We start from the raw sequence: 20,434 nt of genomic DNA on the forward strand, positions 1-20,434 counted from the left end.
TCGGGGTGGGGATAAAGAGCATGCAGAGTTGGTCCTGCATCACTGCCCCTGTCCTTGGAAAGTGTGAAACCATCTATCCCGTATATCTGATAAGGGCTGGAGAATCTGGGGAGAGCAGAGTTGAAAAGAATCTGTTTCTGAACTGATGTGTTTGGGAATATTGGTATATGTGATGATAGTAACTCATAGAAATGTACATGCAAATATGGGTTAGGAAAAAAAATACAGTAGAGCCGAGTGTATCTTCACAAGAGTGGGAGTAATCACAGCTCAAGGCAGTTCTTTTCTCACCTCCATCTTCAAAGGCCACCAAATTCAATCACCTTAACTTACCACCAAAGAAAGGAAAAAAGCTTTTCTAGAGGAAGGTGGAATGAATTGATAAGGGAACTTCAATTTGAAAGCAGAAATATAGAACAGAGAGGGCATTTTGGTTCTGGAAAAGTACTGTTTACATAAATACACTGTTTGGCATTATACACCAAATTTAGGAATACTATATTGGAAATGTGTGTCCCTAAAATGGAAGGACTGCATCCTGAATAGGGAAGGGCATTCTACTTGACCAACCTTTTAATGAGAGTAACATAAACCTAAGCTAACCATTTTCCATCAAAGTATGCTTCACTCACGTCATATATAGTCTTAAGAGAACACGTATGTGTTTATAAGTCAAACTCTGGTATATTAACATTTATTTCAAAGGTGAAAGGAATGCTCATATTAAAAAAGTTTAATGATTCAATCATCCCCTAATTTACATATTTTATAAATTTGAATTTTGTATATGACACTGGGCTTATCTTCCTTTTTTTTTTTTTTTTAAAGAGACAGGGTCTTACTATGTTGCCCAGACTGGCTTCAAACTCCTGGGCTCAACTGATCCTCCCACCTCAGCCTCTTGAGTAGCTGGGACTACACGCACATTGCCACAAGGCCTGCCCCTTATCTTTTTTTTTTTTTTTTTTTTGAGTTACAAATCTATAATAGCAGTAGGCTTACTTCTCTCCAAGTTCTACCATTTGTTTTTTTGGTTTCTTTGTATTTTTTTTTTAGACAAAATCTCGCTCTGTCACCCAGGATGGAGAGCCATTGATGCAATCATAGCTCACTGCAGCCTTGAACTCCTGTGCTCAAGGGATCCTCTCAACTCAGCTTCCTGAGTAACTAGGACTACAGGTGTGCATCACCATGCCCAGCTAATTTTTTAAAAAGTTTTATAGAGATGGGGTCTTGCTATGTTGCCCAGGCTGGTGTTGAACTCCTAACCTCAAGCAATCCTCCTGCCTCGGCCTCCCACAGTGCTGGGATTATAGGTGTAAGCCACCACCCTGGCCTACATCTGCTATTTACTAGTTGTTTGCCCAAAACAAACAGATTAATCTGAGTCTCAGTTTCTTCTCCTTTTCTTTTTTTTCTGAGGCAGGGAGGGTCTCGCTCTGTTGCTCAGGCTAGAGTACAGTGGCATCATCATAGCTCACTTCACCCTCAAACTCCTGGGATTAAGCAACTCTCCTGCCACAGCCTTCTGAGTAGCTGGAACAACAGGAAAATGCTACTACCATGCCCAGATAATTTTTCCATTTTGTGTGGCACTGGAGTCTTGCTATATTGCTCAGCCTGGTCTCAAACTCCTGGCTTCAAGCAATCTTCCCACCTTGGCCTCCCAAAGGGCTAGGATTACAGATATGAGCCACTGTGCCTAGCCAGTTTCTTCTTCTTTAAATGAGTATAATATAATCTAATAAATAAATTCTACATTGATGAGCATCAGCTATATGCTAGGCACTGAACTAGTGACTTACACACTATCTCATTTTGCCCATAAAGTAAACTTATCGGGCAGGAATTATTATCCCCATTTTACTGAGAAATAAATGGAAACTCAGAGAAGACATTTACTTAAACTCAATCAGCTAATGACTGTCTATGCTAGAATTGTAAGCCAGGCTTAACATCAAAGCCTATGGTCTCAAACCCTGTATTATATTGCCTCTTGTTTTATGTAAATATTTATACACACTCATGCTATGTCTTATCCTCACAGGACTGTTGTAAGGAGGAAATAAGCTGAGGTATGTGGATAACATTGTAAGTTAAAAATGAATTTTATGCTAGCCAGGCACAGTGATGCATGTCTGTAGTCCCAGCTACTTGGGACCCCATTGCTTAAAAAAAAAGATTCTATCCAAATTTAAAGGGATTTTTACCTTGAAGTGGTTCTTGGAGAACATATGCATTTAATTGAACCGAATTCTTGGGTAGGGTTATCTGTACACTCTCTCCAGCAGATACCACCAGTTCTCTTATAACTGGAAACAAAGTAAACATATCAGAGATAAGAAATCGATCCAGACTGTCCCATTTCTCTTCTTCCTTTATGATCAAACTCCTTTCATGAACAATATTCAGCTACTATCATCATTTACTAATCATTTTTCTATTCCCTAATCCTCTGAAATTTGATTCTGCACCCACTTTTCCATTAAAAAGGATCTTTTCAAGGTCATCAATGAACTGTTTCTTAGCCAATCTAATAGCCGTGTCTCAAACTTCATCCTGCACCTCAGGGCATCCACTGCTGCTAACTGCCTCCATCTTAAAACTCTTGGTGATCTCGGCCCTATATCATTCTACTTTTCCTCCTTTCTCTTTTTCTGTACCGTGTTTTAAACTATAGTCTGTCCCTAAACCTTCTTTACCTCCTGCTTTCCCCAGAGTTCAAATTGTTTAAAATATCATCTCTATGCTGATAAATAACTTTCTAATAAGATACATATAAAAAGAGTCTAGAAAGAAAGGCAAATCTCAGTAACAAAACCTACCTTACTTTCTTTCCATTCCAATTGCTACAACCATAGACTCATTGTTCACACTTATATTATCCCAAGAATTTTACCTGATCTTCCCTCTACTAGCTGTCCCCACTCTGATCCATTCTGTCTTCCTACAATACCCAACACCATTAGTCTTTCTAAAATACTCACTGACCATGTTATTGTCCTATTCAAGACCCCCACTCCCATACTATGTTTAAGGCTAAACTTCTAACCTGGCATTGGAGAATTACCATCATCTGATCTCACCAGCTGATCCTTCCTACTCAATTCTGCTGCTAGTTATATTAATTTTCCCTTTTATGTTCCACAGAAGCCATGGTCTACTCTCAGGGACTTTGCTAAAGCTATTTCTTTCAATTGGAATGTTTGCCTTTCTTTATTCTAAATACAGCACTTTTTTTCTAGCTTAAAGTCTGTCTCCTCTCCAAAAAATCTTCCTAGACCATTTCAGTTCAAACTGATCTAATCTTGAAATACGTTAGCATTTTTGGAACACCCAAGTCAGCACAGACCTATATACTGTCTTTATACTATTCACCATCTATTTCATATATGTCAGGATTTCTCAACCTCAGCCCTACTGACATCTTGGACCAGATAATTCTTTGTTGGGGGTGGGGGGACTATCCTGAGCACTATAGGAGATTCAGCAGTTCCCCTGGCCTATACCCACAAGATGTCAATCGCACCCCCCCACCACAGTTATAACAACCAAAAACATTTACAGACCACTGAGAACCAGTGATGATGCAAATCTCATTTCTCTGACAATAATTGTTCATGTGGTATGAGACCCTGAAACTAGGGGAGCTTATTAAAGCAAACAATATGCTGGTTCGCTCATATCTCAAGATTGGGAGGTGAGATGGGCTCCCCAGACAAATATGAAACTTGAGATTTCTCTGGCTCTGCCTGGGAACTTTGCACTTAGGGAAAAACGAAACATCCTTTATTGAAGCTGCAGCATTTGGATGCCCCAGGAGATGGAATAAGAACTCTCTGAAGTGACTTTCAAAAAGGAAAACAGAAAAGAAACCATGGCACTCAGAGAAAGTACAATGGACTAAAAAATGGCTATATAATACAGAACAACCCAAGCTCTTCACAATTACACCAACAATTACAGGCATTCTGCCTGAATACAAAAATTACTTCGGTGCCTCAGGATTTGAAACCATAAAATTTCATGTTCTAGTACCACCAAACGAGACCCTAGGAAATTAAAAATTGGCAAAAATTCACTTCCACTGGCTTTGCTTCACCCTCTTGACTTTTTGAGGGGATAAAGATCAAATTAGTTTCCCTGCCTAACCATTTCCTCTTAATACCTTAGAACAGCACCTGTGAAACACAGACTTGTTAAGTCAACACTCCATGTATAAATCTCTTTCCTACGAGTGGCTTTAAAAATAAAAATGTTGTAAAAATGAGAGACAGATATCTGACCTACAACCAGCCTTTCAGAAGGCAAACAAGTGCATGGATCCAACTCTTTCCTCCCAGTAGCCTTTGTTCATTTGATTCCTCTAGTATTACATAATCGAATTTTGTGCCTTTAAGCTCTGGGAAAATGAGCTTCATAACCTTCCACAGGCTGGAGGCCTGCTGAGAAAGGGATCTAGAGCCCCAAGTCCATGATTACAGAGACACTGACAGGGTTGTTTTTCTCCATCATACAGTGTTCAAGTCATGCCTCCTTCCATTCTTTCCTCTAAAAGGGAACACTCTGATCAAATATTCACTTTCGCATTCTAACTACAAGGGCAGGAGCAAAGGGCCTCACCTGGGTGTGGTGCTGAGGTGCTCTGAAAAGAGGGCTGAGGGGCAGGAGTGGCATAACTATAGGAGGGAGCCACTGGCAGAGAGGTAGCAATCTGGATGTTCCCAGAACTTTTGACTTGCTGACTGCTGGGTGTAGGAACAGGATCCTTTGATATCTCAGGTTGCACTGACACATTCTTTGGCCAACCAGGCATCTCTGCAGTCAGGTCTGTGGTTAAGAGACTGGAAATTGTAACTGCCTTGTGGACCTAAAGAAACGCAAAAACTCATCTGAGTAGGCAAAAGTTACACAGGTTTTCAAATTTTGTCTCATGAAACAGTAGCACATTAAATGTTTTCTTGAAAAATGCAAAAATGTCAAAAATATTAAACAAACTAATCTCACTACCCAAAGAAATATGGTGTTAAAAATGTTGATATAAATCATCTCAGTTTTTCTCTATGCAAAGAGTTCTATTTAAAACAAAATAGTAATGACTATACTATGTATACTTTCATCTTCTTTTATTAACATTTATGTTTAATCTTTCTACAAATTCTTACTGAGCACCTCTTATGAGAGCAGGCCTTGTAGATACAAAATATGAATAAAACTAATCATTGTGCTCAACAGTGGGGGATTGAGAACTGATAACACAGTAAGTCAAAATGGTGACTATACCTATAAAAGTTTTGATGAACAAAAAAACATAATCTAATTACACTTAATCCCTTCCCCTTGGATAGAGGGAGGGTGTGGAGAAGAATGATTTTTTAAAAAAAGAAAAGGGCTTCCTGGAAGAGGAGAGTCCTCAGCTGAGTTTTAGAGGAAAAACAGTTGTTTACCAGACAAAAGGCTGAGGGGAGAGAATGAGTATAGGCGAGAGAAATGAAATTAACATGGTCTGCATTGGGAGCCGAGAGCCATAAGCGCAGTGAGGGGCAGGAAGTAATGGAAGATAAGCTGGAAATACAGGCAAGGACCTGACGAAGAAAGTATTATATGCTACTTTAAGGAACTAGGTAATCGTGAGCAGCTTAAGGGATGTATGCAGGGAAGTGACAAGGTCAGGTTTCTGTTTCACAGGTCGCTTCTCAGTGTACAGATTTGAAGAACAGCAGGAATACCACTTAGGAGGGTACCACATTCATCCATATGAGAAAGGATGAGGGGTGAAACAAGGGTGGTGGTATGGATTTTTAAAAATCAAATTAGTTGAAGTGTAATTCACAAAAAATAAACTATACACATTTCAAGTATAGATGGTCAATGGGTTTTTTTTTGTCTGGGTTTTTTTTTTAAACAGAACATTGCTCTGTCACCCCAGCTAGAGTACAACGACATCATAGCTCACTGCAGCCTCAAACTCCTGGGCTCAAGCAATCCTCCTGCCTCAGCCTCTCAGAGTGCTAGGATTACAGGCGTGAGCCACCACACCCCACCCTAATGTTTTGACAAATGTATATATCCACGTAACCACAATTAAGAGAGAACACATTTCTATCAGCCCCAAAAGTTCATTCATGCCCCTTTGCAACAAATTCCTGCCTCCACCCTCAGGTTCAGGCAACCACTGATTTGTCTTCTGTCACAGATTAGTTTGGGTTTTCTTGTATTTCATATAAAAGGAAATCATATACACACTATTTTTGTTTCTGGCTGCTTACACTCAGTATTATTGAGACTCACTCATGGTACTGTGTGTATCCATAGTATATTCTTTTTTATTACTGAGTAGTATTCCATTATAGACAGACAAAATTTGTATTCTATTCATCTATTGATGGAGATTTCAAAAGTTGTTTTCAGTTCTCAGCTATTATAAAGCTGCTATCAATGTCTGAATACAAATGTTTCCATACACATGTTTTAATTTATCTTGGGTAAATATTTAATACTTAGGAGAACTGCTGGTTATACATAAGTGTATGTTTAACTTTATAAGAAATTATGAACTGTTACCCAAAATGGCTATACCATTTTGCATGTCTACCAGCAACATATGAGAGTTCCAGTTGCTCTACCACTAGGTATTCCTGGTCTTTTTATTTTTTGCCATTCTAGTGGTTATGGAGTGGTATCTCACTGTGATTTAAATTGTATTTTCCTGATGAGTAATGATGCTGAACATATTTCCGTATGTTTACTGGCCAGGTTTTCTTTGGTGAAGTTTATTCAAATCTCTGCCCATTCTTTTTACAGCTTTATTAAGGTATAATAGACATATAATAAATTGAATATATTTAAAGTGTACAATTTGATAAATTTTGATATATGGGTACACCTATGAAACCATCACCACAATCAAGATAATGAACATATTCATGATATCCAAAGATTCCTCATATTCCTTTGTAATCCCTTCTCTCTTCCATCCATATTCCCTAAGCAACCATTCTCTGCCCTTCTCAGTATTGTTTTTATTTTCTAGAATTTTATATAAATGGATCATACAGTATGTACTCTTTTTTAGGTGAAGGAGTCTGGCTTATTTCAAATTATTTTGCTATTCATCCATGTTGTATGTATCAATAATTCATTCCTTATTATTGCTAAATAGTGTTCTGCTACATGAATATTCCATAATTTGTTTATTCATTCACCTATAGATGGATATTTGGTTTGATTCAAGTTTTTGGTTATTACAAATTAAGCTGCTATAACCACTCCTCTATAAGTCTTTGTATGGAGATATCCTTTCATTTCTCTTAGGTAAATACTTAAGAGTAGAATGCCTGGTCATATGGAAAGTGTATACCTTTAACTTTTTTTAAAAAACTGCCAGTGTTCTAAAGTTGTGATGACATGATACAGTACCACCACCATTTTGAGTGTTCCAAGGTTATCCTACAACCTTGTCAATTTTTGGTGTGGAAGTTTTATTAATTTTAGCTATTCTAGAGGTATGTAGTAGCAGTTCACTGTAGTTTTAATTTGCATTTTCCTATAATTAATGATGTTGAACATCTTTTCATGTATTAAACATCTGTATAACTTCTTTGGTGAACTATCTGTTCAAATATTTACCCATTTTTTAAAAAATGGGTTACTAGTTTTCTAATCAAGTTATAAGAACTCTTTATGTATTCTATAAACAAGTCCTCTGTCAGACATATAATTTGCAAGTATGTTTTCCCAGTCTGTAGCTTGCTTTTTCTTTTTCTTAGTGTTAGCTTTTGATTAGCAAAAACTTAGAATTTTGATGAGCTCCAATTTATCATTCTTTTCTTTTATAGCTCATGTTTTTAGTGACATATCTAAGAAATCACTGCCAAACCAAGATTTCAAAAATTTTCTTCTACAAATTTTGTATTTTTAGCTCTTAAATTTAGGTCTAAGATCCATTTTCAGCTAATTTTTCTGTATTGTGAGACATAAGGGTCAAGGTTCATGCTACTGCATATCACTATTCAATTGTTCTAGCACCATGTGTTAAAAAGATATCTCTTCCCCAGTGAATTGCCTTGGCACATAAAATGACCATGTATGTGTGGGTCTATTTCTAGACTCTATTATGTTCCATTAATGTAGTCTATTTTTATACCAATACTACTGCCTTGATTACTGTGGCTTTATAATAAGTCTTAAAGTTATTAATAGATAGTTTAAGTTCTCCAACTTTGCTGTTCTTTTTCAAAACTGTTTTGATCACTCTAGGTCCCAATCCATAAACATGGTTGTATTAGTTTCCTAGAGCTTCCATCACAAATTACCATAAACTTGGTGGCTTAAAACAACAGAAATTTATTCTGTCGCAGTTCTGGAGACCAGAAGTCTGAAATTAAGTTGGCAGGGCCTCACTCCCTCGGAAGGCCCTAGGGGAGAATACTTCTTTGCCGCTTCTAGTTCCTAAAGGCTCTTAGCTTTCCTTGGCTAATGGCAACATGACTCTAATCCATGCCTCCATCTTCACATGGCCTTCTTTCCTGTGTCTCTGTGGATCCAAATTTCCCTTTCTTTTCTCTCGTAAAGATTCCAGTCATTGGATTTAGGGCCCACCCTAAAGACAAGAATATAAGATGATTCCATCTCGAGATCCCACTAATTACATCTGCAAAGATCCTATTCCCAAATAAGGTCACATGCTGAGGTTCCAGCTAGACATGAATAGTGTCATGGGGCACTGGGATTGGGACACTAGTTACTACAATATATTGTAGTAACTCAATATACTACAATATATTGTAGTAACTCTAGATTCTGTTTTATTTTTCTGATGGGCTATTGATACCTATTACAATGGTATCTCTCTCCATTTATTTATTTCTCAAATTTCAGCAATATTTTTAGTTGCCAGTATATAGTTCTTGTACATATTTTGTTAAATTTATCCCTAAGTATTTCATGTTTTGGGATATTATAAATAGTTTAAAACTTCAAGCCAGGTGCAGTGGCATGCGCCTGTAGTCTCAGCTACTTGGGAGGCTGAAGCGGGAGGATCACTTGAGCCCAGAAGTTCAAGCCCATCCTAGACAACAAAGTAAGACCCTATCCCTTAAAAAAAAAAAATTAAAAATAAATAAAAAATAAAACTTCCATTCCCATTTATTCATTGTTAATATATAAACACAAGTTATTTTTCTGTATTGACCTTATATCCTGCAATTTTCCTAATTTCACTTAATAGTTCCAGTAGCTTTTATGTAGATTCCTTGGAATCTAGGTACATAATCATATCATCAATCATATCATCTGTGAATAAAAGCAGTTTTGCTTCTTCATTTCCAATCTGTATTTCTTTTTCTTACATTATTACATTGGCTAGAACCTTTAATACGATGCTGAATAAAAGCGGTTAGAGCCACTTCCCTACTTGTTAAGCAAATGTCATCACGTTTTCCTTTAAATCTTTGAATATAGTTTCATTTTTTTTAATTTTTTTTTTTTTTTTTTGAGACAGAGTCTCGCTTTGTTGCCTAGGCTAGAGTGAGTGCCGTGGCGTCAGCCTAGCTCACAGCAACCTCAAACTCCTGGGCTCAAGCAATCCTTCTGCCTCAGCCTCCCAAGTAGCTGGGACTACAGGCATGAGCCACCATGCCCGGCTAATTTTTTCTATATATATTAGTTGGCCAATTAGTTTCTTTCTATTTATAGTAGAGACAGGGTCTCGCTCTTGCTCAGGCTGGTTTCGAACTCCCGACCTCGAGCAATCCGCCCGCCTCGGCCTCCCAGAGAGCTAGGATTACAGGCGTGAGCCACCGCGCCCGGCCCTTTTTTTTTAATTTTTGAGACAAGAGTCTCACTCTGTCGCCCTGGAATACAATGGCATCGTAGTAGCTCACTGCAGTCTCAAGCTCCTAGGCTCAAATGATCCTCCCACCTCAGCTTCCCAAGTGGCTGGGACTACAGGCCCGTGCCATAACACCTGGCTAATTTTTCTATTTTTAGTAGAGACAGGGTCTCAGTCTTACTCATGCTGGTCTTCTGAGCTCAAGCAATCCTCCTGCTTCAGTCTCCCAGAGTATCCTAGCAAGGATTATAGGCGTGATCCACTGTGCCCAGTCTGAATATGGTTTCTTTTAATTTCTTAAGCATATTTTAAACAGCTGCTTTGACGTCTTTGCTAAATCTAACAGCAGGGCCCACTCAGAAATATTTCTAATAACTACTTTTTTTCCTGAGCATGGGTCATACCTTCCTGATTCTTTCCTTGCAAGTCTCAATATCTGGTTGAAAACTGGACATTTTAGATAATATATTGTAGTAACTTTAGATTCTGTTTTATTTTTCTGATGGGCTGTTGATTATTTTTAGTAACTTCCCTGTACTTAAACTGTAGAATCTGACTCCCCCATAATATGTTGCCACTGATATCTGTTCAGTATTTTTTATTCTTGTTTTTATTTTAGCCTGGCTTCCTAGGGATCACTCCTGTGCCTGCGTAGTTTAGTTGTCAGCCAATGATTTGGGCATAGTATGCTCATAGGCCTCGAGCCCATTAAGCTTTGCCCTCTGCCACCCAATCTGTGTATTGCTTAAGGAATACATTCAAAGTTGTAGCCAGTTCTCAAGTCTCCCTTAATTTTTACTTTTTATCAGGCTTCCTTGGCTCCCTCCTGCACGTGCAGGTAGTTTCCCAGTCAGCCAGGGATATGTAGAGCATTTATTTTAGCCCTTCTACATACAGCTCTCTTATTTTCAGGATCTTCCCATTAAGTTCCTGGCAGGTCCACCACTCACTCCAACAGGCACTGCAATCTTGGGCTAGTAAAGCTGTGAATTCTCTGCATTCATTCCTAACAAAATTTGCCACTTTTAGTTGGCAAAGGCATGGGTTTTCACCCTCTGCCTCAGTCTACCCCTTTTGGCAGAAAAGTTGCTAGTTTTCACGTTCCACCACATGCTGGCAAAACTGCAATTCTTCTTGTCACCAGAGCTGAGGTAATGGATGTGGGGACAGATGGGAGATGTCTCAAGAAGAAGACCACAGATTTCCCCTGCACTTACTCAAAGCATTACCAGCTTTTTAAGAATAAATTCTTCTCAATTTTTTTCTGCCTCTATTATATATCTCATGCCCTAAATATTTGGTTTTGACAATATTTGGTTTTGACAAGTTGTTTTTTTTTTTTTTTTTTGAGACAGAGTCTCGCTTTGTTGCCTAGGCTAGAGTGAGTGCTGTGGCTTTAGCCTAGCTCACAGCAACCTCAAACTCCTGGGCTCAAGTGATCCTACTGCCTCAGCCTCCCAAGTAGCTGGGACGACAGGCATGTGCCACCATGCCCGGCTAATTTTTTCTATATATATATTAGTTGGCCAATTAATTTCTTTCTATTTATAGTAGAGACAGGGTCTCGCTCTTGCTCAGGCTGGTTTCGAACTCCTGACCTTGAGCAATCCACCCGCCTTGGCCTCGGTTTTGACAAGTTTTATACTTGTTTACAAGAAAACTGCCAATACTTCTTGCTGCCATAATGGAAGGCCTCTTTGTTTCTGTTTTTTCATTTTTAATACTGTTTCCATTTCTTTTTTGAAATGCCTTATCTGTTCACTCATTAAAATCAGTTTACTTTAATTCTAAGAATATCCATATAGCAGCTACTTTGAAGTCTTGGACTACCAATTCAAACATCTGAGTAAAATTAGAGTTAGTTTCTATTGACTACATTTTCCCCCTGAGTATGGATCACTTTTTTCTGATCCTCTCTGCATGTCTAGTAATTTTTGATTAAATACTGGACAATCTATCTGATACACGTAGTGACTCTGGATTCTACTGTGTTTCCCTTGAAATTATTTGGGGTCTTTTCCTAGTAGGCAAATAACTCACCTGGACTTAAACTATAGACTTTGCCCCCCACCCCCACACCCCATAACGTTCAATAACTGATATCACTGTGTAATTTTTACAGCTGCTTTTTTAGCTCAATGCCCTGCAGGTCAGCCTGTGTAATTGATGATTGGCCAAGATTCTGGCCAGAGATTATATTCAGAGTTGGGGCTTGTTCTTACTGTGCTTTCTGTGCTTCTGGGGATGCCTCCCTAATTTTTTAGCCTTATATTTTGTCCTATGAAGCCTCAAGTCCATAAGACTTCAGATTTCTGCCACCTATTTTCCCATGGCTGGGCAATGCACTCTGCTTTTAAAAGCAGCAAACTGACAGAGCTCACCTTGTACAGGTTCTGTCTTTGAAAGACAGATCCGCTTCTCTGATCTCTGCCTGCTTTTTCACCAAGCCTCCTGGAGTCTCCCCATGCAGGCACAGTTTAGAGGTTCAGCCACGGATTTTAGCAGAATTTTAGTCCTCCTGCCAAATTTTCAGATACTCTTTCTATCATGAACTCTGTTCTTTGTCATGATAAGAAAGTAAGGCTGAGGTTTTCCACTGCCACTTTCCTCTGCTGCTGGAGTTGTTGAATACCCTCAGGCAAAAAACTTTAAAAGCTGCAAATTCACAGTTCTTATCACTTCTAGCTGCTATTTTTTCAAAAGTAATCTCTCCACTAGCTTCTGTAAGCTTTTGGATCCTTTCCAGTTTCTTAAATACATTTTTTTTTCAGAGTTTATGAAAATTATCTATGGGAAGGTTCGGGAGACCACTTTACTCTGCCATCATTACCAGAAATTCCCCCTCTGGGATGAATTCTAAAATATTAAGGATCTAATATTTATGAAGCTGAAATAGATCTGGGGTTTGAGAGAAAGAGTCTGAGATGACATCCATGTTTCTAGTCTGAGTGAGGGACTGACTATAGTAGTGTCAAAAACTAAGACTACAGAAGAGCAATGTTAAGGAAATTATAGGCAAGTTATGTTTTAGACATATTGAACCTAAAGTACCTCTGGGAAATTCAAGTAGAGACTAAGACTTGGAATCAAGACTCAAAGATAGTAGCTGAAGCCATGGAATAGATGAACTACAATAAGAAGAGCATGTAAAAGAAAATCAAAGTTCAATAATAGCACATCTGGGAATACCAAGGCTTAAGATGTGAGCAGATTAAATGAACAACAAAAATGACTAACAAGGAATGGTCAGAAAGAAGGAAAATAATCTGGAAAGTGAACAAGTAAAAAGGGAAAACTGCAACCAGTATGAAATAATGCAGAAAGGTCCAATTAAATAAAGACTGAAAAGAATACATTGCAATTGGCAACTGTGAAGTTACTGGCAACTCCAGCAAGGGTTGCTTCAATGCAAACCAAATTCCACAAGGCTGAGAATTAAATACAAGTAAATAAACAAGAAAAAGCAATGGAATAAATCCTAGCACTCTGGGAGGCTGAGGCGGGAGGATTGCTGGAGGTCAGGAGTTCGAAACCAGCCTGAGCTAGACCCCATCTCTACTATAAATAGAAAGAAATTAATTGACCAACTAAAATATATAGAAAAAATTAGCCGGGCATGGTGGCGCATGCCTGTAGTCCCAGCTACTTGGGAGGCTGAGGCAGTAGGATCGCTTGAGCCCAGGAGTTTGAGGTTGCTGTGAGCTAGGCTGATGCCATGTCACTCACTCTAGCCTGGGCAACAAAGTGAGACTCTGTCTCAAAATAAGATCAATAATATATCTGGAAGTACTGGGCTTGAACAATAAGCATCACGCTTTCAGACTAAAAATACAATGATAGAGTTTAGAGTATTATGGAAACATTTAGGACAGCATCTGAGCCCAATTTGGGGAAGTGACTATCAGAGGAGGCTTCCTAGAAGAAGTAAAGCCTGGAACAAGTCTTGAAGAGTAAGTAGTATAAGTAGTGGTTAAACAAGTGAATGTCAAAAGGTTAAAAAAAAAAAAGACAAAAAACATGGTGAACTTCTGCTTCTAGTCAAGATGGAGTGATAGGGAGAAGATTTATCCTCCCACCTGACAATTTTAAAAAGCAGACAAAATATATAGAATAATGGCATTCAAGACAACAAAAAACAGCAATTGTAAGAGATGATAAACAAGTAAGATGATCCCTATGATTGTCCCAGCTTGCAGTCTAAGGAATGTTTCTGGGCCGTGGCCTAGGAAGGGAAAATACAGGCACAGTCCAGCAGTCTTTCAGAATTAAAGAGATGTAGCTGGGAGTCTGGGAAAGAAGAGAGCTACATGGAGACAGAACTCTGGAGATCTGAGGAAGATCCCCTCAAGCATTCAACTGAGTACTAATCATTTCCTATATGTGAAGACACTACCCAAGACCAGGGAAAGAACTACCCAAAAGGATTATAGGGAATGGTACACCCAAGTTCACATGGGCTAAGAACAGTACCTATACCAAAAGCCACAATGGAAAACTTCATACTTGACAAGCCATCAGTTAGAGTACTAATAAAAGTCTTCCCTAAGTAGTGTGGAAAAATTAACCCCAGACTAAATACAGCTCTGGACTCACATGACAAAGCTTAGAATAAAGATTCAAAAGGATCAGATTGTTTTCAAATAATTTAACCACATCCCAAAGCAAAGCACAAGAATACCCATAGTGATACAAAAAATACCCAGCACTTCACTAGGTAAAATTTACAATGTCTTGGCACTCAATCAAAAATAACCAGAAATACGCAGTCTATAAGAAATTCACTTTAAATATAAAAACACAAGTAAGTTAAAAGTGTGGAAAAGATATATCATGTTAACCCCAATAAAAATAAAGTTCCAGTGGCTATGTTAATATCATACAAAACAGACTTCAGAGCAAAGACTATTACCAATGATAAAGAGGATTATACCATAATGATAAATGGGTCAGTCAATTCATCAAGAGGAATAATAAGACCAGGTGGCTTACACCTATAATCCCAGTACTTTGGGAGACTGACATGGAAGGATTGCTTAAGGCCAGGAGTCTGAAACCAGCCTGGGCAACACAGTGAGACACTGTCTCTACAAAAAAAATTTTAAAAATAAGAAAAATTAACTGGGCATGGTGGTGCATACCTATAGTTCTAGCTGTTCAAGAGGCTGAGATATGAGGACTGCTTGAGCCCAAGAGTTCTAGACTATAGTGAGCTATGATTGTGCCACTGCACGTCAGCCTGGAAAACAGAGCAAGCAAGACCCCACCTCTTAAATAAAAGAAGAAGAAAAAAAGATGAATAATAATCCTAAATATTTATACATCTAATAATAAACTTTAACATATATGAAGCAAAGTCAATCAAATGAGGAGAAATATACACATCTACAATTATAGCATATGATATTTCATCATCTCTCTCTAAATAACTGATGGAAAAAGGAGACAGAAAATAAGTAAGGATATAAAAGACCTGAACAACACTAACCAATTTGACCTAATTGACATTTATACTCATTCAATAACAGCAGAATATTCAACTGCACATGGCAGATTTACCAGGATTCTGAGCCATGAAACAAGTGTTGATAAATTCAAAAGAATTCAAGTCATACAATGTTCTCCAGCTACAAAATAATTAAATTACCTCTCAATAATACAATAATTCCCCCAAATATTTCAGAATTATATAAGACATTTCTAAATAACCAAAGGGTCAAAGGAATAGTCAAAGGGGAAATTTAAAAAGTCTTTTGAACTGAATGAAACTATAAACACAAAATATCAAAATTTGTGGGATGCAGCTAAAGCAGTACTGAGAGGGAAATTTATAGCACTAAAAATGCCTACATTAAAAAAGAAGGAAGTCTCAAACCAATGACCTCAAATTACATTCTAAGAAACTAGAAAAAGAAGAGCAAATTAAATCCAATTAAGCTGAAGAAATGCAATAATAAAGCTTAGAGCAGAAATCAATAAAATAGAAAACAGAAAAATAATAGAAAAAAATGAATAAAACCAAACATGGTTCTTTGAGAAAATCTAGTCAGTCAGATCAGAAGAAGAAAGAGATCAAGAGCCAAAGCAAGAGTGAGAGCAAGTGAAAAATGAGAAGATACAAATGATGAATATTAGGAATGATAGAAATGACATAATTATAGGATCTATAGATATTTAAAAGGCAATAAGGGAATATTATGAACTTTATAATAATAAATTGAATACTGAGATGAAATGCACAAATTCCTTTAAAGACATAATCTGCCAAAGTTCATTCAAGAAGAAATAGCCTAAATATCTATGTATCTATTATATAAATTGAATTTCTAGTTTAAAACTTTCCCACAAAGAAAACTCCAAGCTCAGATGGCTTCACTGGCTAATTATATTGACAGTTAAGGAATAAATAATACCAATTCTACACAAACCCTCCAGAAAACTGAAGAAGATGAAAAACTTTTTAACTCATTTTATGCAGCCAGCATTATTTTGATATTAAAACTAGACAAAGATATTACAAGAATAGAAAACTATAGGACAGTAACTCTCATGAACACAGATGAAGAAATTCAAAACCAGATTTTAGTAAATCAAATGTAAAAATATATGAGAAGGATAATATCATGACCAAGTGGGGTTTATCCCACATTTTAAATCAATTCACATTATTCACCATATTAACACACTAAAAAGGAAAAATCGCATTATTTTTATGATATAGAAAAGGCATTTGACAAAATCCAACATCTATTTCTGATAAAAATTCCCATCAAACTAGGAATAGGAAGAAACTTCCTCTACCTGATAAAAGACATCTTCAAAAAGCCTACCACTAACATCAGACTGAATGGTGAAAAACTGAATCCATCCCTACTAAGATCAAGAATAGGACAAGGATGTACACTTTCACCACTATTCAACACTTTCACTATTCAACACTATACCAGAGGTTTTAGCCTCAGCAGTAAGGCAATAAAAAGAAATAAAAGGCATCCAGACTGGAAAAGAAGTAAAACTATCTTTATTCACACATGAAATGATTATATATAGAGAAAATCCTATCAAATCTACAAAAAAGTGCTATGAGAATGTATACATGAGTTTAGCAAAACTGCAAGGCACAAGATCAATATACAAAAAGTAATTGTGGCCTTTTGGCTCCCTGAGCAGCACCATGGCGGTCGGCAAGAACAAGCGCCTTACGAAAGGCGGCAAAAAGGGAGCCAAGAAGAAAGTGGTTGATCCATTTTCTAAAAAAGATTGGTATGATGTGAAGGCACCTGCTATGTTCAATATAAGAAATATTGGGAAAACACTAGTCACCAGGACTCAAGGAACGAAAATTGCCTCCGATGGCCTCAAGGGTCGTGTGTTTGAAGTGAGCCTTGCTGATCTGCAAAATGATGAAGTTGCATTTAGAAAATTCAAGCTGATTACTGAAGAGGTTCAGGGCAAAAACTGTCTGACTAATTTTCATGGCATGGACCTTACCCGTGACAAAATGTGTTCCATGGTTAAAAAATGGCAGACTATGATCGAAGCTCACGTTGATGTCAAGACTACCGATGGTTATTTGCTTCGTCTGTTCTGTGTTGGTTTTACTAAAAAGCGCAACAATCAGATACGGAAGACCTCTTATGCTCAGCACCAACAGGTCCGCCAAATCCGGAAGAAGATGATGGAAATCATGACCAGAGAGGTGCAGACAAATGACTTGAAAGAAGTAGTCAATAAATTGATTCCAGACAGCATTGGAAAAGACAAAGGCTTGCCAATCTATTTATCCTCTCCATGATGTCTTCGTTAGAAAAGTAAAAATGCTGAAGAAGCCCAAGTTTGAATTGGGAAAACTCATGGAGCTTCATGGTGAAGGTAGTAGTTCTGGAAAAGCTACTGGTGATGAGACAGGCGCTAAAGTTGAACGAGCTGATGGATATGAACCACCAGTCCAAGAATCTGTTTAAAATTCAGACTTTTAATAATGACAAATAAAGTGTCCTATTTGTGAAAAAAAAAAAAAAAGTAATTGTGTTAATATTTCTATACACTAGCAACATTCAGAAACTGGATTTTTAAAAATATTACCAATTATAATACCATCAAAAATATGAAATATTTAGGAATAAATCTGACAAAAGAAGTGTAAGATTTGTATACCAAAAACACACTGCTGAGAAAAGTTAAAGATTTTTTAAAAGTTAAAGATGATTTAACTAAATGGCAAAATATACTGTGCTCATAGATCAGAAAACTCAACAGTATTATTAGGCTATTGATTCTCTTCAAATTGATCTACACTCCTAACACAATTCCAGAAGGCTTTTTCAAAAGTAAGTGATAAGATGATTCTAAAATTTATATGGAAGCTAGGCGTAATAGCTCAAGCCTGTAACCCCAGCACTTTTGGAGGCCAAGGCAGGAAGATCACTTGAGGCCAGGAGTTTGAGACCAACCTGAGCAACATAAGAAGATCCCATCTCTACAAAAATAAGAAAAATTAGCCAGGCATGGTGGCATGTGCCTGCAGTTCCAGTTACTTGGAAGGCTGAGGCAGGAGGATCTCTTGAGCCCAGCAGTTCGAGGCTGCAGTGAACTATGATCCTGCCACTGCACTCCAGCCTAGGTGACAGAGCAAGATCTAGTCAATAAATAAATAAATATTCTATAGAAATGCAAGGAACCTAAAATGGGCAATTTTAATAAAAGCAAAGTTGTAAGATTTACATTATCTGATTTAAACACATATTACAAAGCTACAGTTATCAAGATAGTCTAGTACTGGTGTCAGTATAGACAGACAGATGGAACCAAACAGAGTCCAGAAATAGACCCATAAACATATGGTTAACTGATTTTCAAAATGGGTGAAAAGGCAATTCAGTGGAGAAAGGATAGAATAAATATGGTGCAAGAACAACTGAATATTCATATGCCAGAAAGAAATTCCATCTATAGCTTCCACAATATACAAAATGATTCTAGACCTAATTGTAAAACTTTTAAAAGAAAATTTAGGAGAAAATATTTCTCAGATACAACATCAAAAAAAGCACAGTCCATAAAAGAAAAAATTGATAAATGACTTCATCATAATTAAGATCTATACTTTGAAAGACACAGCTAAGAGAATGTAAAGACAAGGTACAAACTGGGAGATAATATTTGCAAATCACATATCTGATAAAGGGACTTGTGTGTAGAATATAAATATATATATATGTAAGAAAACAACCCGCTTTTTAAAAATGGGGAAGAATATGAACACTTTACAAAACAAATGTAGATGACAAATAAACACATGAAAAATATTTAACATCATTAGTCATTAGGAAAAGCAAATCAAAACCAAAATAACATACTGTTACACATCTGTTACAACATATAAATTAAAAGACTCACTATATCAAGCACCATACCAAGCACATACCAAGTTTAACGTGAGAATATTAAACAACTGGAACTTTCATGCATTACTGATGGGAACGTATAAGGGTACAACCACTTTGGAAAACAGTTGGGCATTTTTGCAAAAAGTTAAATATACACCTACAATATCACCTAGCTATTCCACTGCCAGGTATTTACCCAAGAGAAAGTAAAACATATCCCCTACATACACTTATACATAAATATTCCTAGCAGCTTTATCTGTAATAGCCAAAATCTGGAAACAACCCAGTGTCTATTAACAGGTGAGTGGATAAACAAATTATGATACATCTATGCAATGGAATACTACTCAGCAATTAAAAGAAACCAACTACTGACATGTTACGACACAGATAAACATAAAAACATTATGCCAAGTGAAAGAAACCAGACATAAAAGACGATGTAAGGCCGGGCGCTGTGGCTCACACCTGTAATCCTAGCTCTTGGGAGGCCGAGGCGGGCGGATTGCTCGAGGTCAGGAGTTCAAAACCAGCCTGAGCGAGACCCCGTCTCTACTATAAATAGAAAGAAATTAATTGGCCAACTGATATATATATATAAAATTAGCCGGGCATGGTGGCGCATGCCTGTAGTCCCAGCTACCCGGGAGGCTGAGGCAGAAGGATCACTCGAGCCCAGGAGTTTGAGGTTGCTGTGAGCTAGGCTGACGCCACGGCACTCACTCTAGCCCGGGCAACAAAGCGAGACTCTGTCTCAAAAAAAAAAAAAAAAAAAAAAAAGACTATGTAGTACATGATTCCACTTACATGAAAAGTTCAGAAAAGGCAAACTTATAGAAACAGCACACCAATGGATGCCTAGGACTAGGGGTGGGAATGGTGATTGCACACAGGAACTTCTGGGTAAACAGGGACCAGGGAAGTTATAGAAATGTTATCAAACTGAATTGTAATGATGATGTACAACTCTATACATTTATTAAAATCATTGAATTGTGTGCTTAAAAGGAGTTTTATGGCATATAAATTATACCTCATAAAGTTGTTAAAAAGAAATATATACTGTATTATTCTATTTATTTAAAAATTCTAGAAACTCTGAAGTGACTAAAAGCAGAGGGTGTAAGAGGGACAGATTATAAAGGGGCAGAAGGAAATTTAGGAGTTGATGGATATTCATTGCCTTTTTTATGGTGATGGCTTGTATGTGTCA

General features: G+C 37.4%; 1 protein-coding gene and 1 pseudogene across 4 annotated transcripts in view; one reads left to right on the plus strand and one right to left on the minus strand.

Annotated features, from left to right (window-relative positions):
• The window catches only part of KIAA0319L (KIAA0319 like), a 101,774-nt gene that overhangs the window by 35,668 nt on the left and 45,672 nt on the right, over nucleotides 1-20,434 (minus strand). For all 4 annotated transcript variants that reach the window (XM_075996507.1, XM_075996501.1, XM_075996498.1 and 1 more), the window contains 2 exons: nucleotides 4,624-4,870; nucleotides 2,211-2,312 (listed from right to left, as the gene is read on the minus strand). In XM_075996507.1, the coding sequence (XP_075852622.1) occupies nucleotides 2,211-2,312; nucleotides 4,624-4,870 (349 nt within the window). The remainder of the gene's footprint in view (nucleotides 1-2,210; nucleotides 2,313-4,623; nucleotides 4,871-20,434) is intronic.
• LOC105871760 (small ribosomal subunit protein eS1-like) lies at nucleotides 16,986-17,851 on the plus strand (annotated as a pseudogene).

The sequence above is a fragment of the Microcebus murinus genome, chromosome 2, assembly GCF_040939455.1.
Source record: "Microcebus murinus isolate Inina chromosome 2, M.murinus_Inina_mat1.0, whole genome shotgun sequence".
Classification (NCBI taxonomy): domain Eukaryota; kingdom Metazoa; phylum Chordata; class Mammalia; order Primates; family Cheirogaleidae; genus Microcebus; species Microcebus murinus.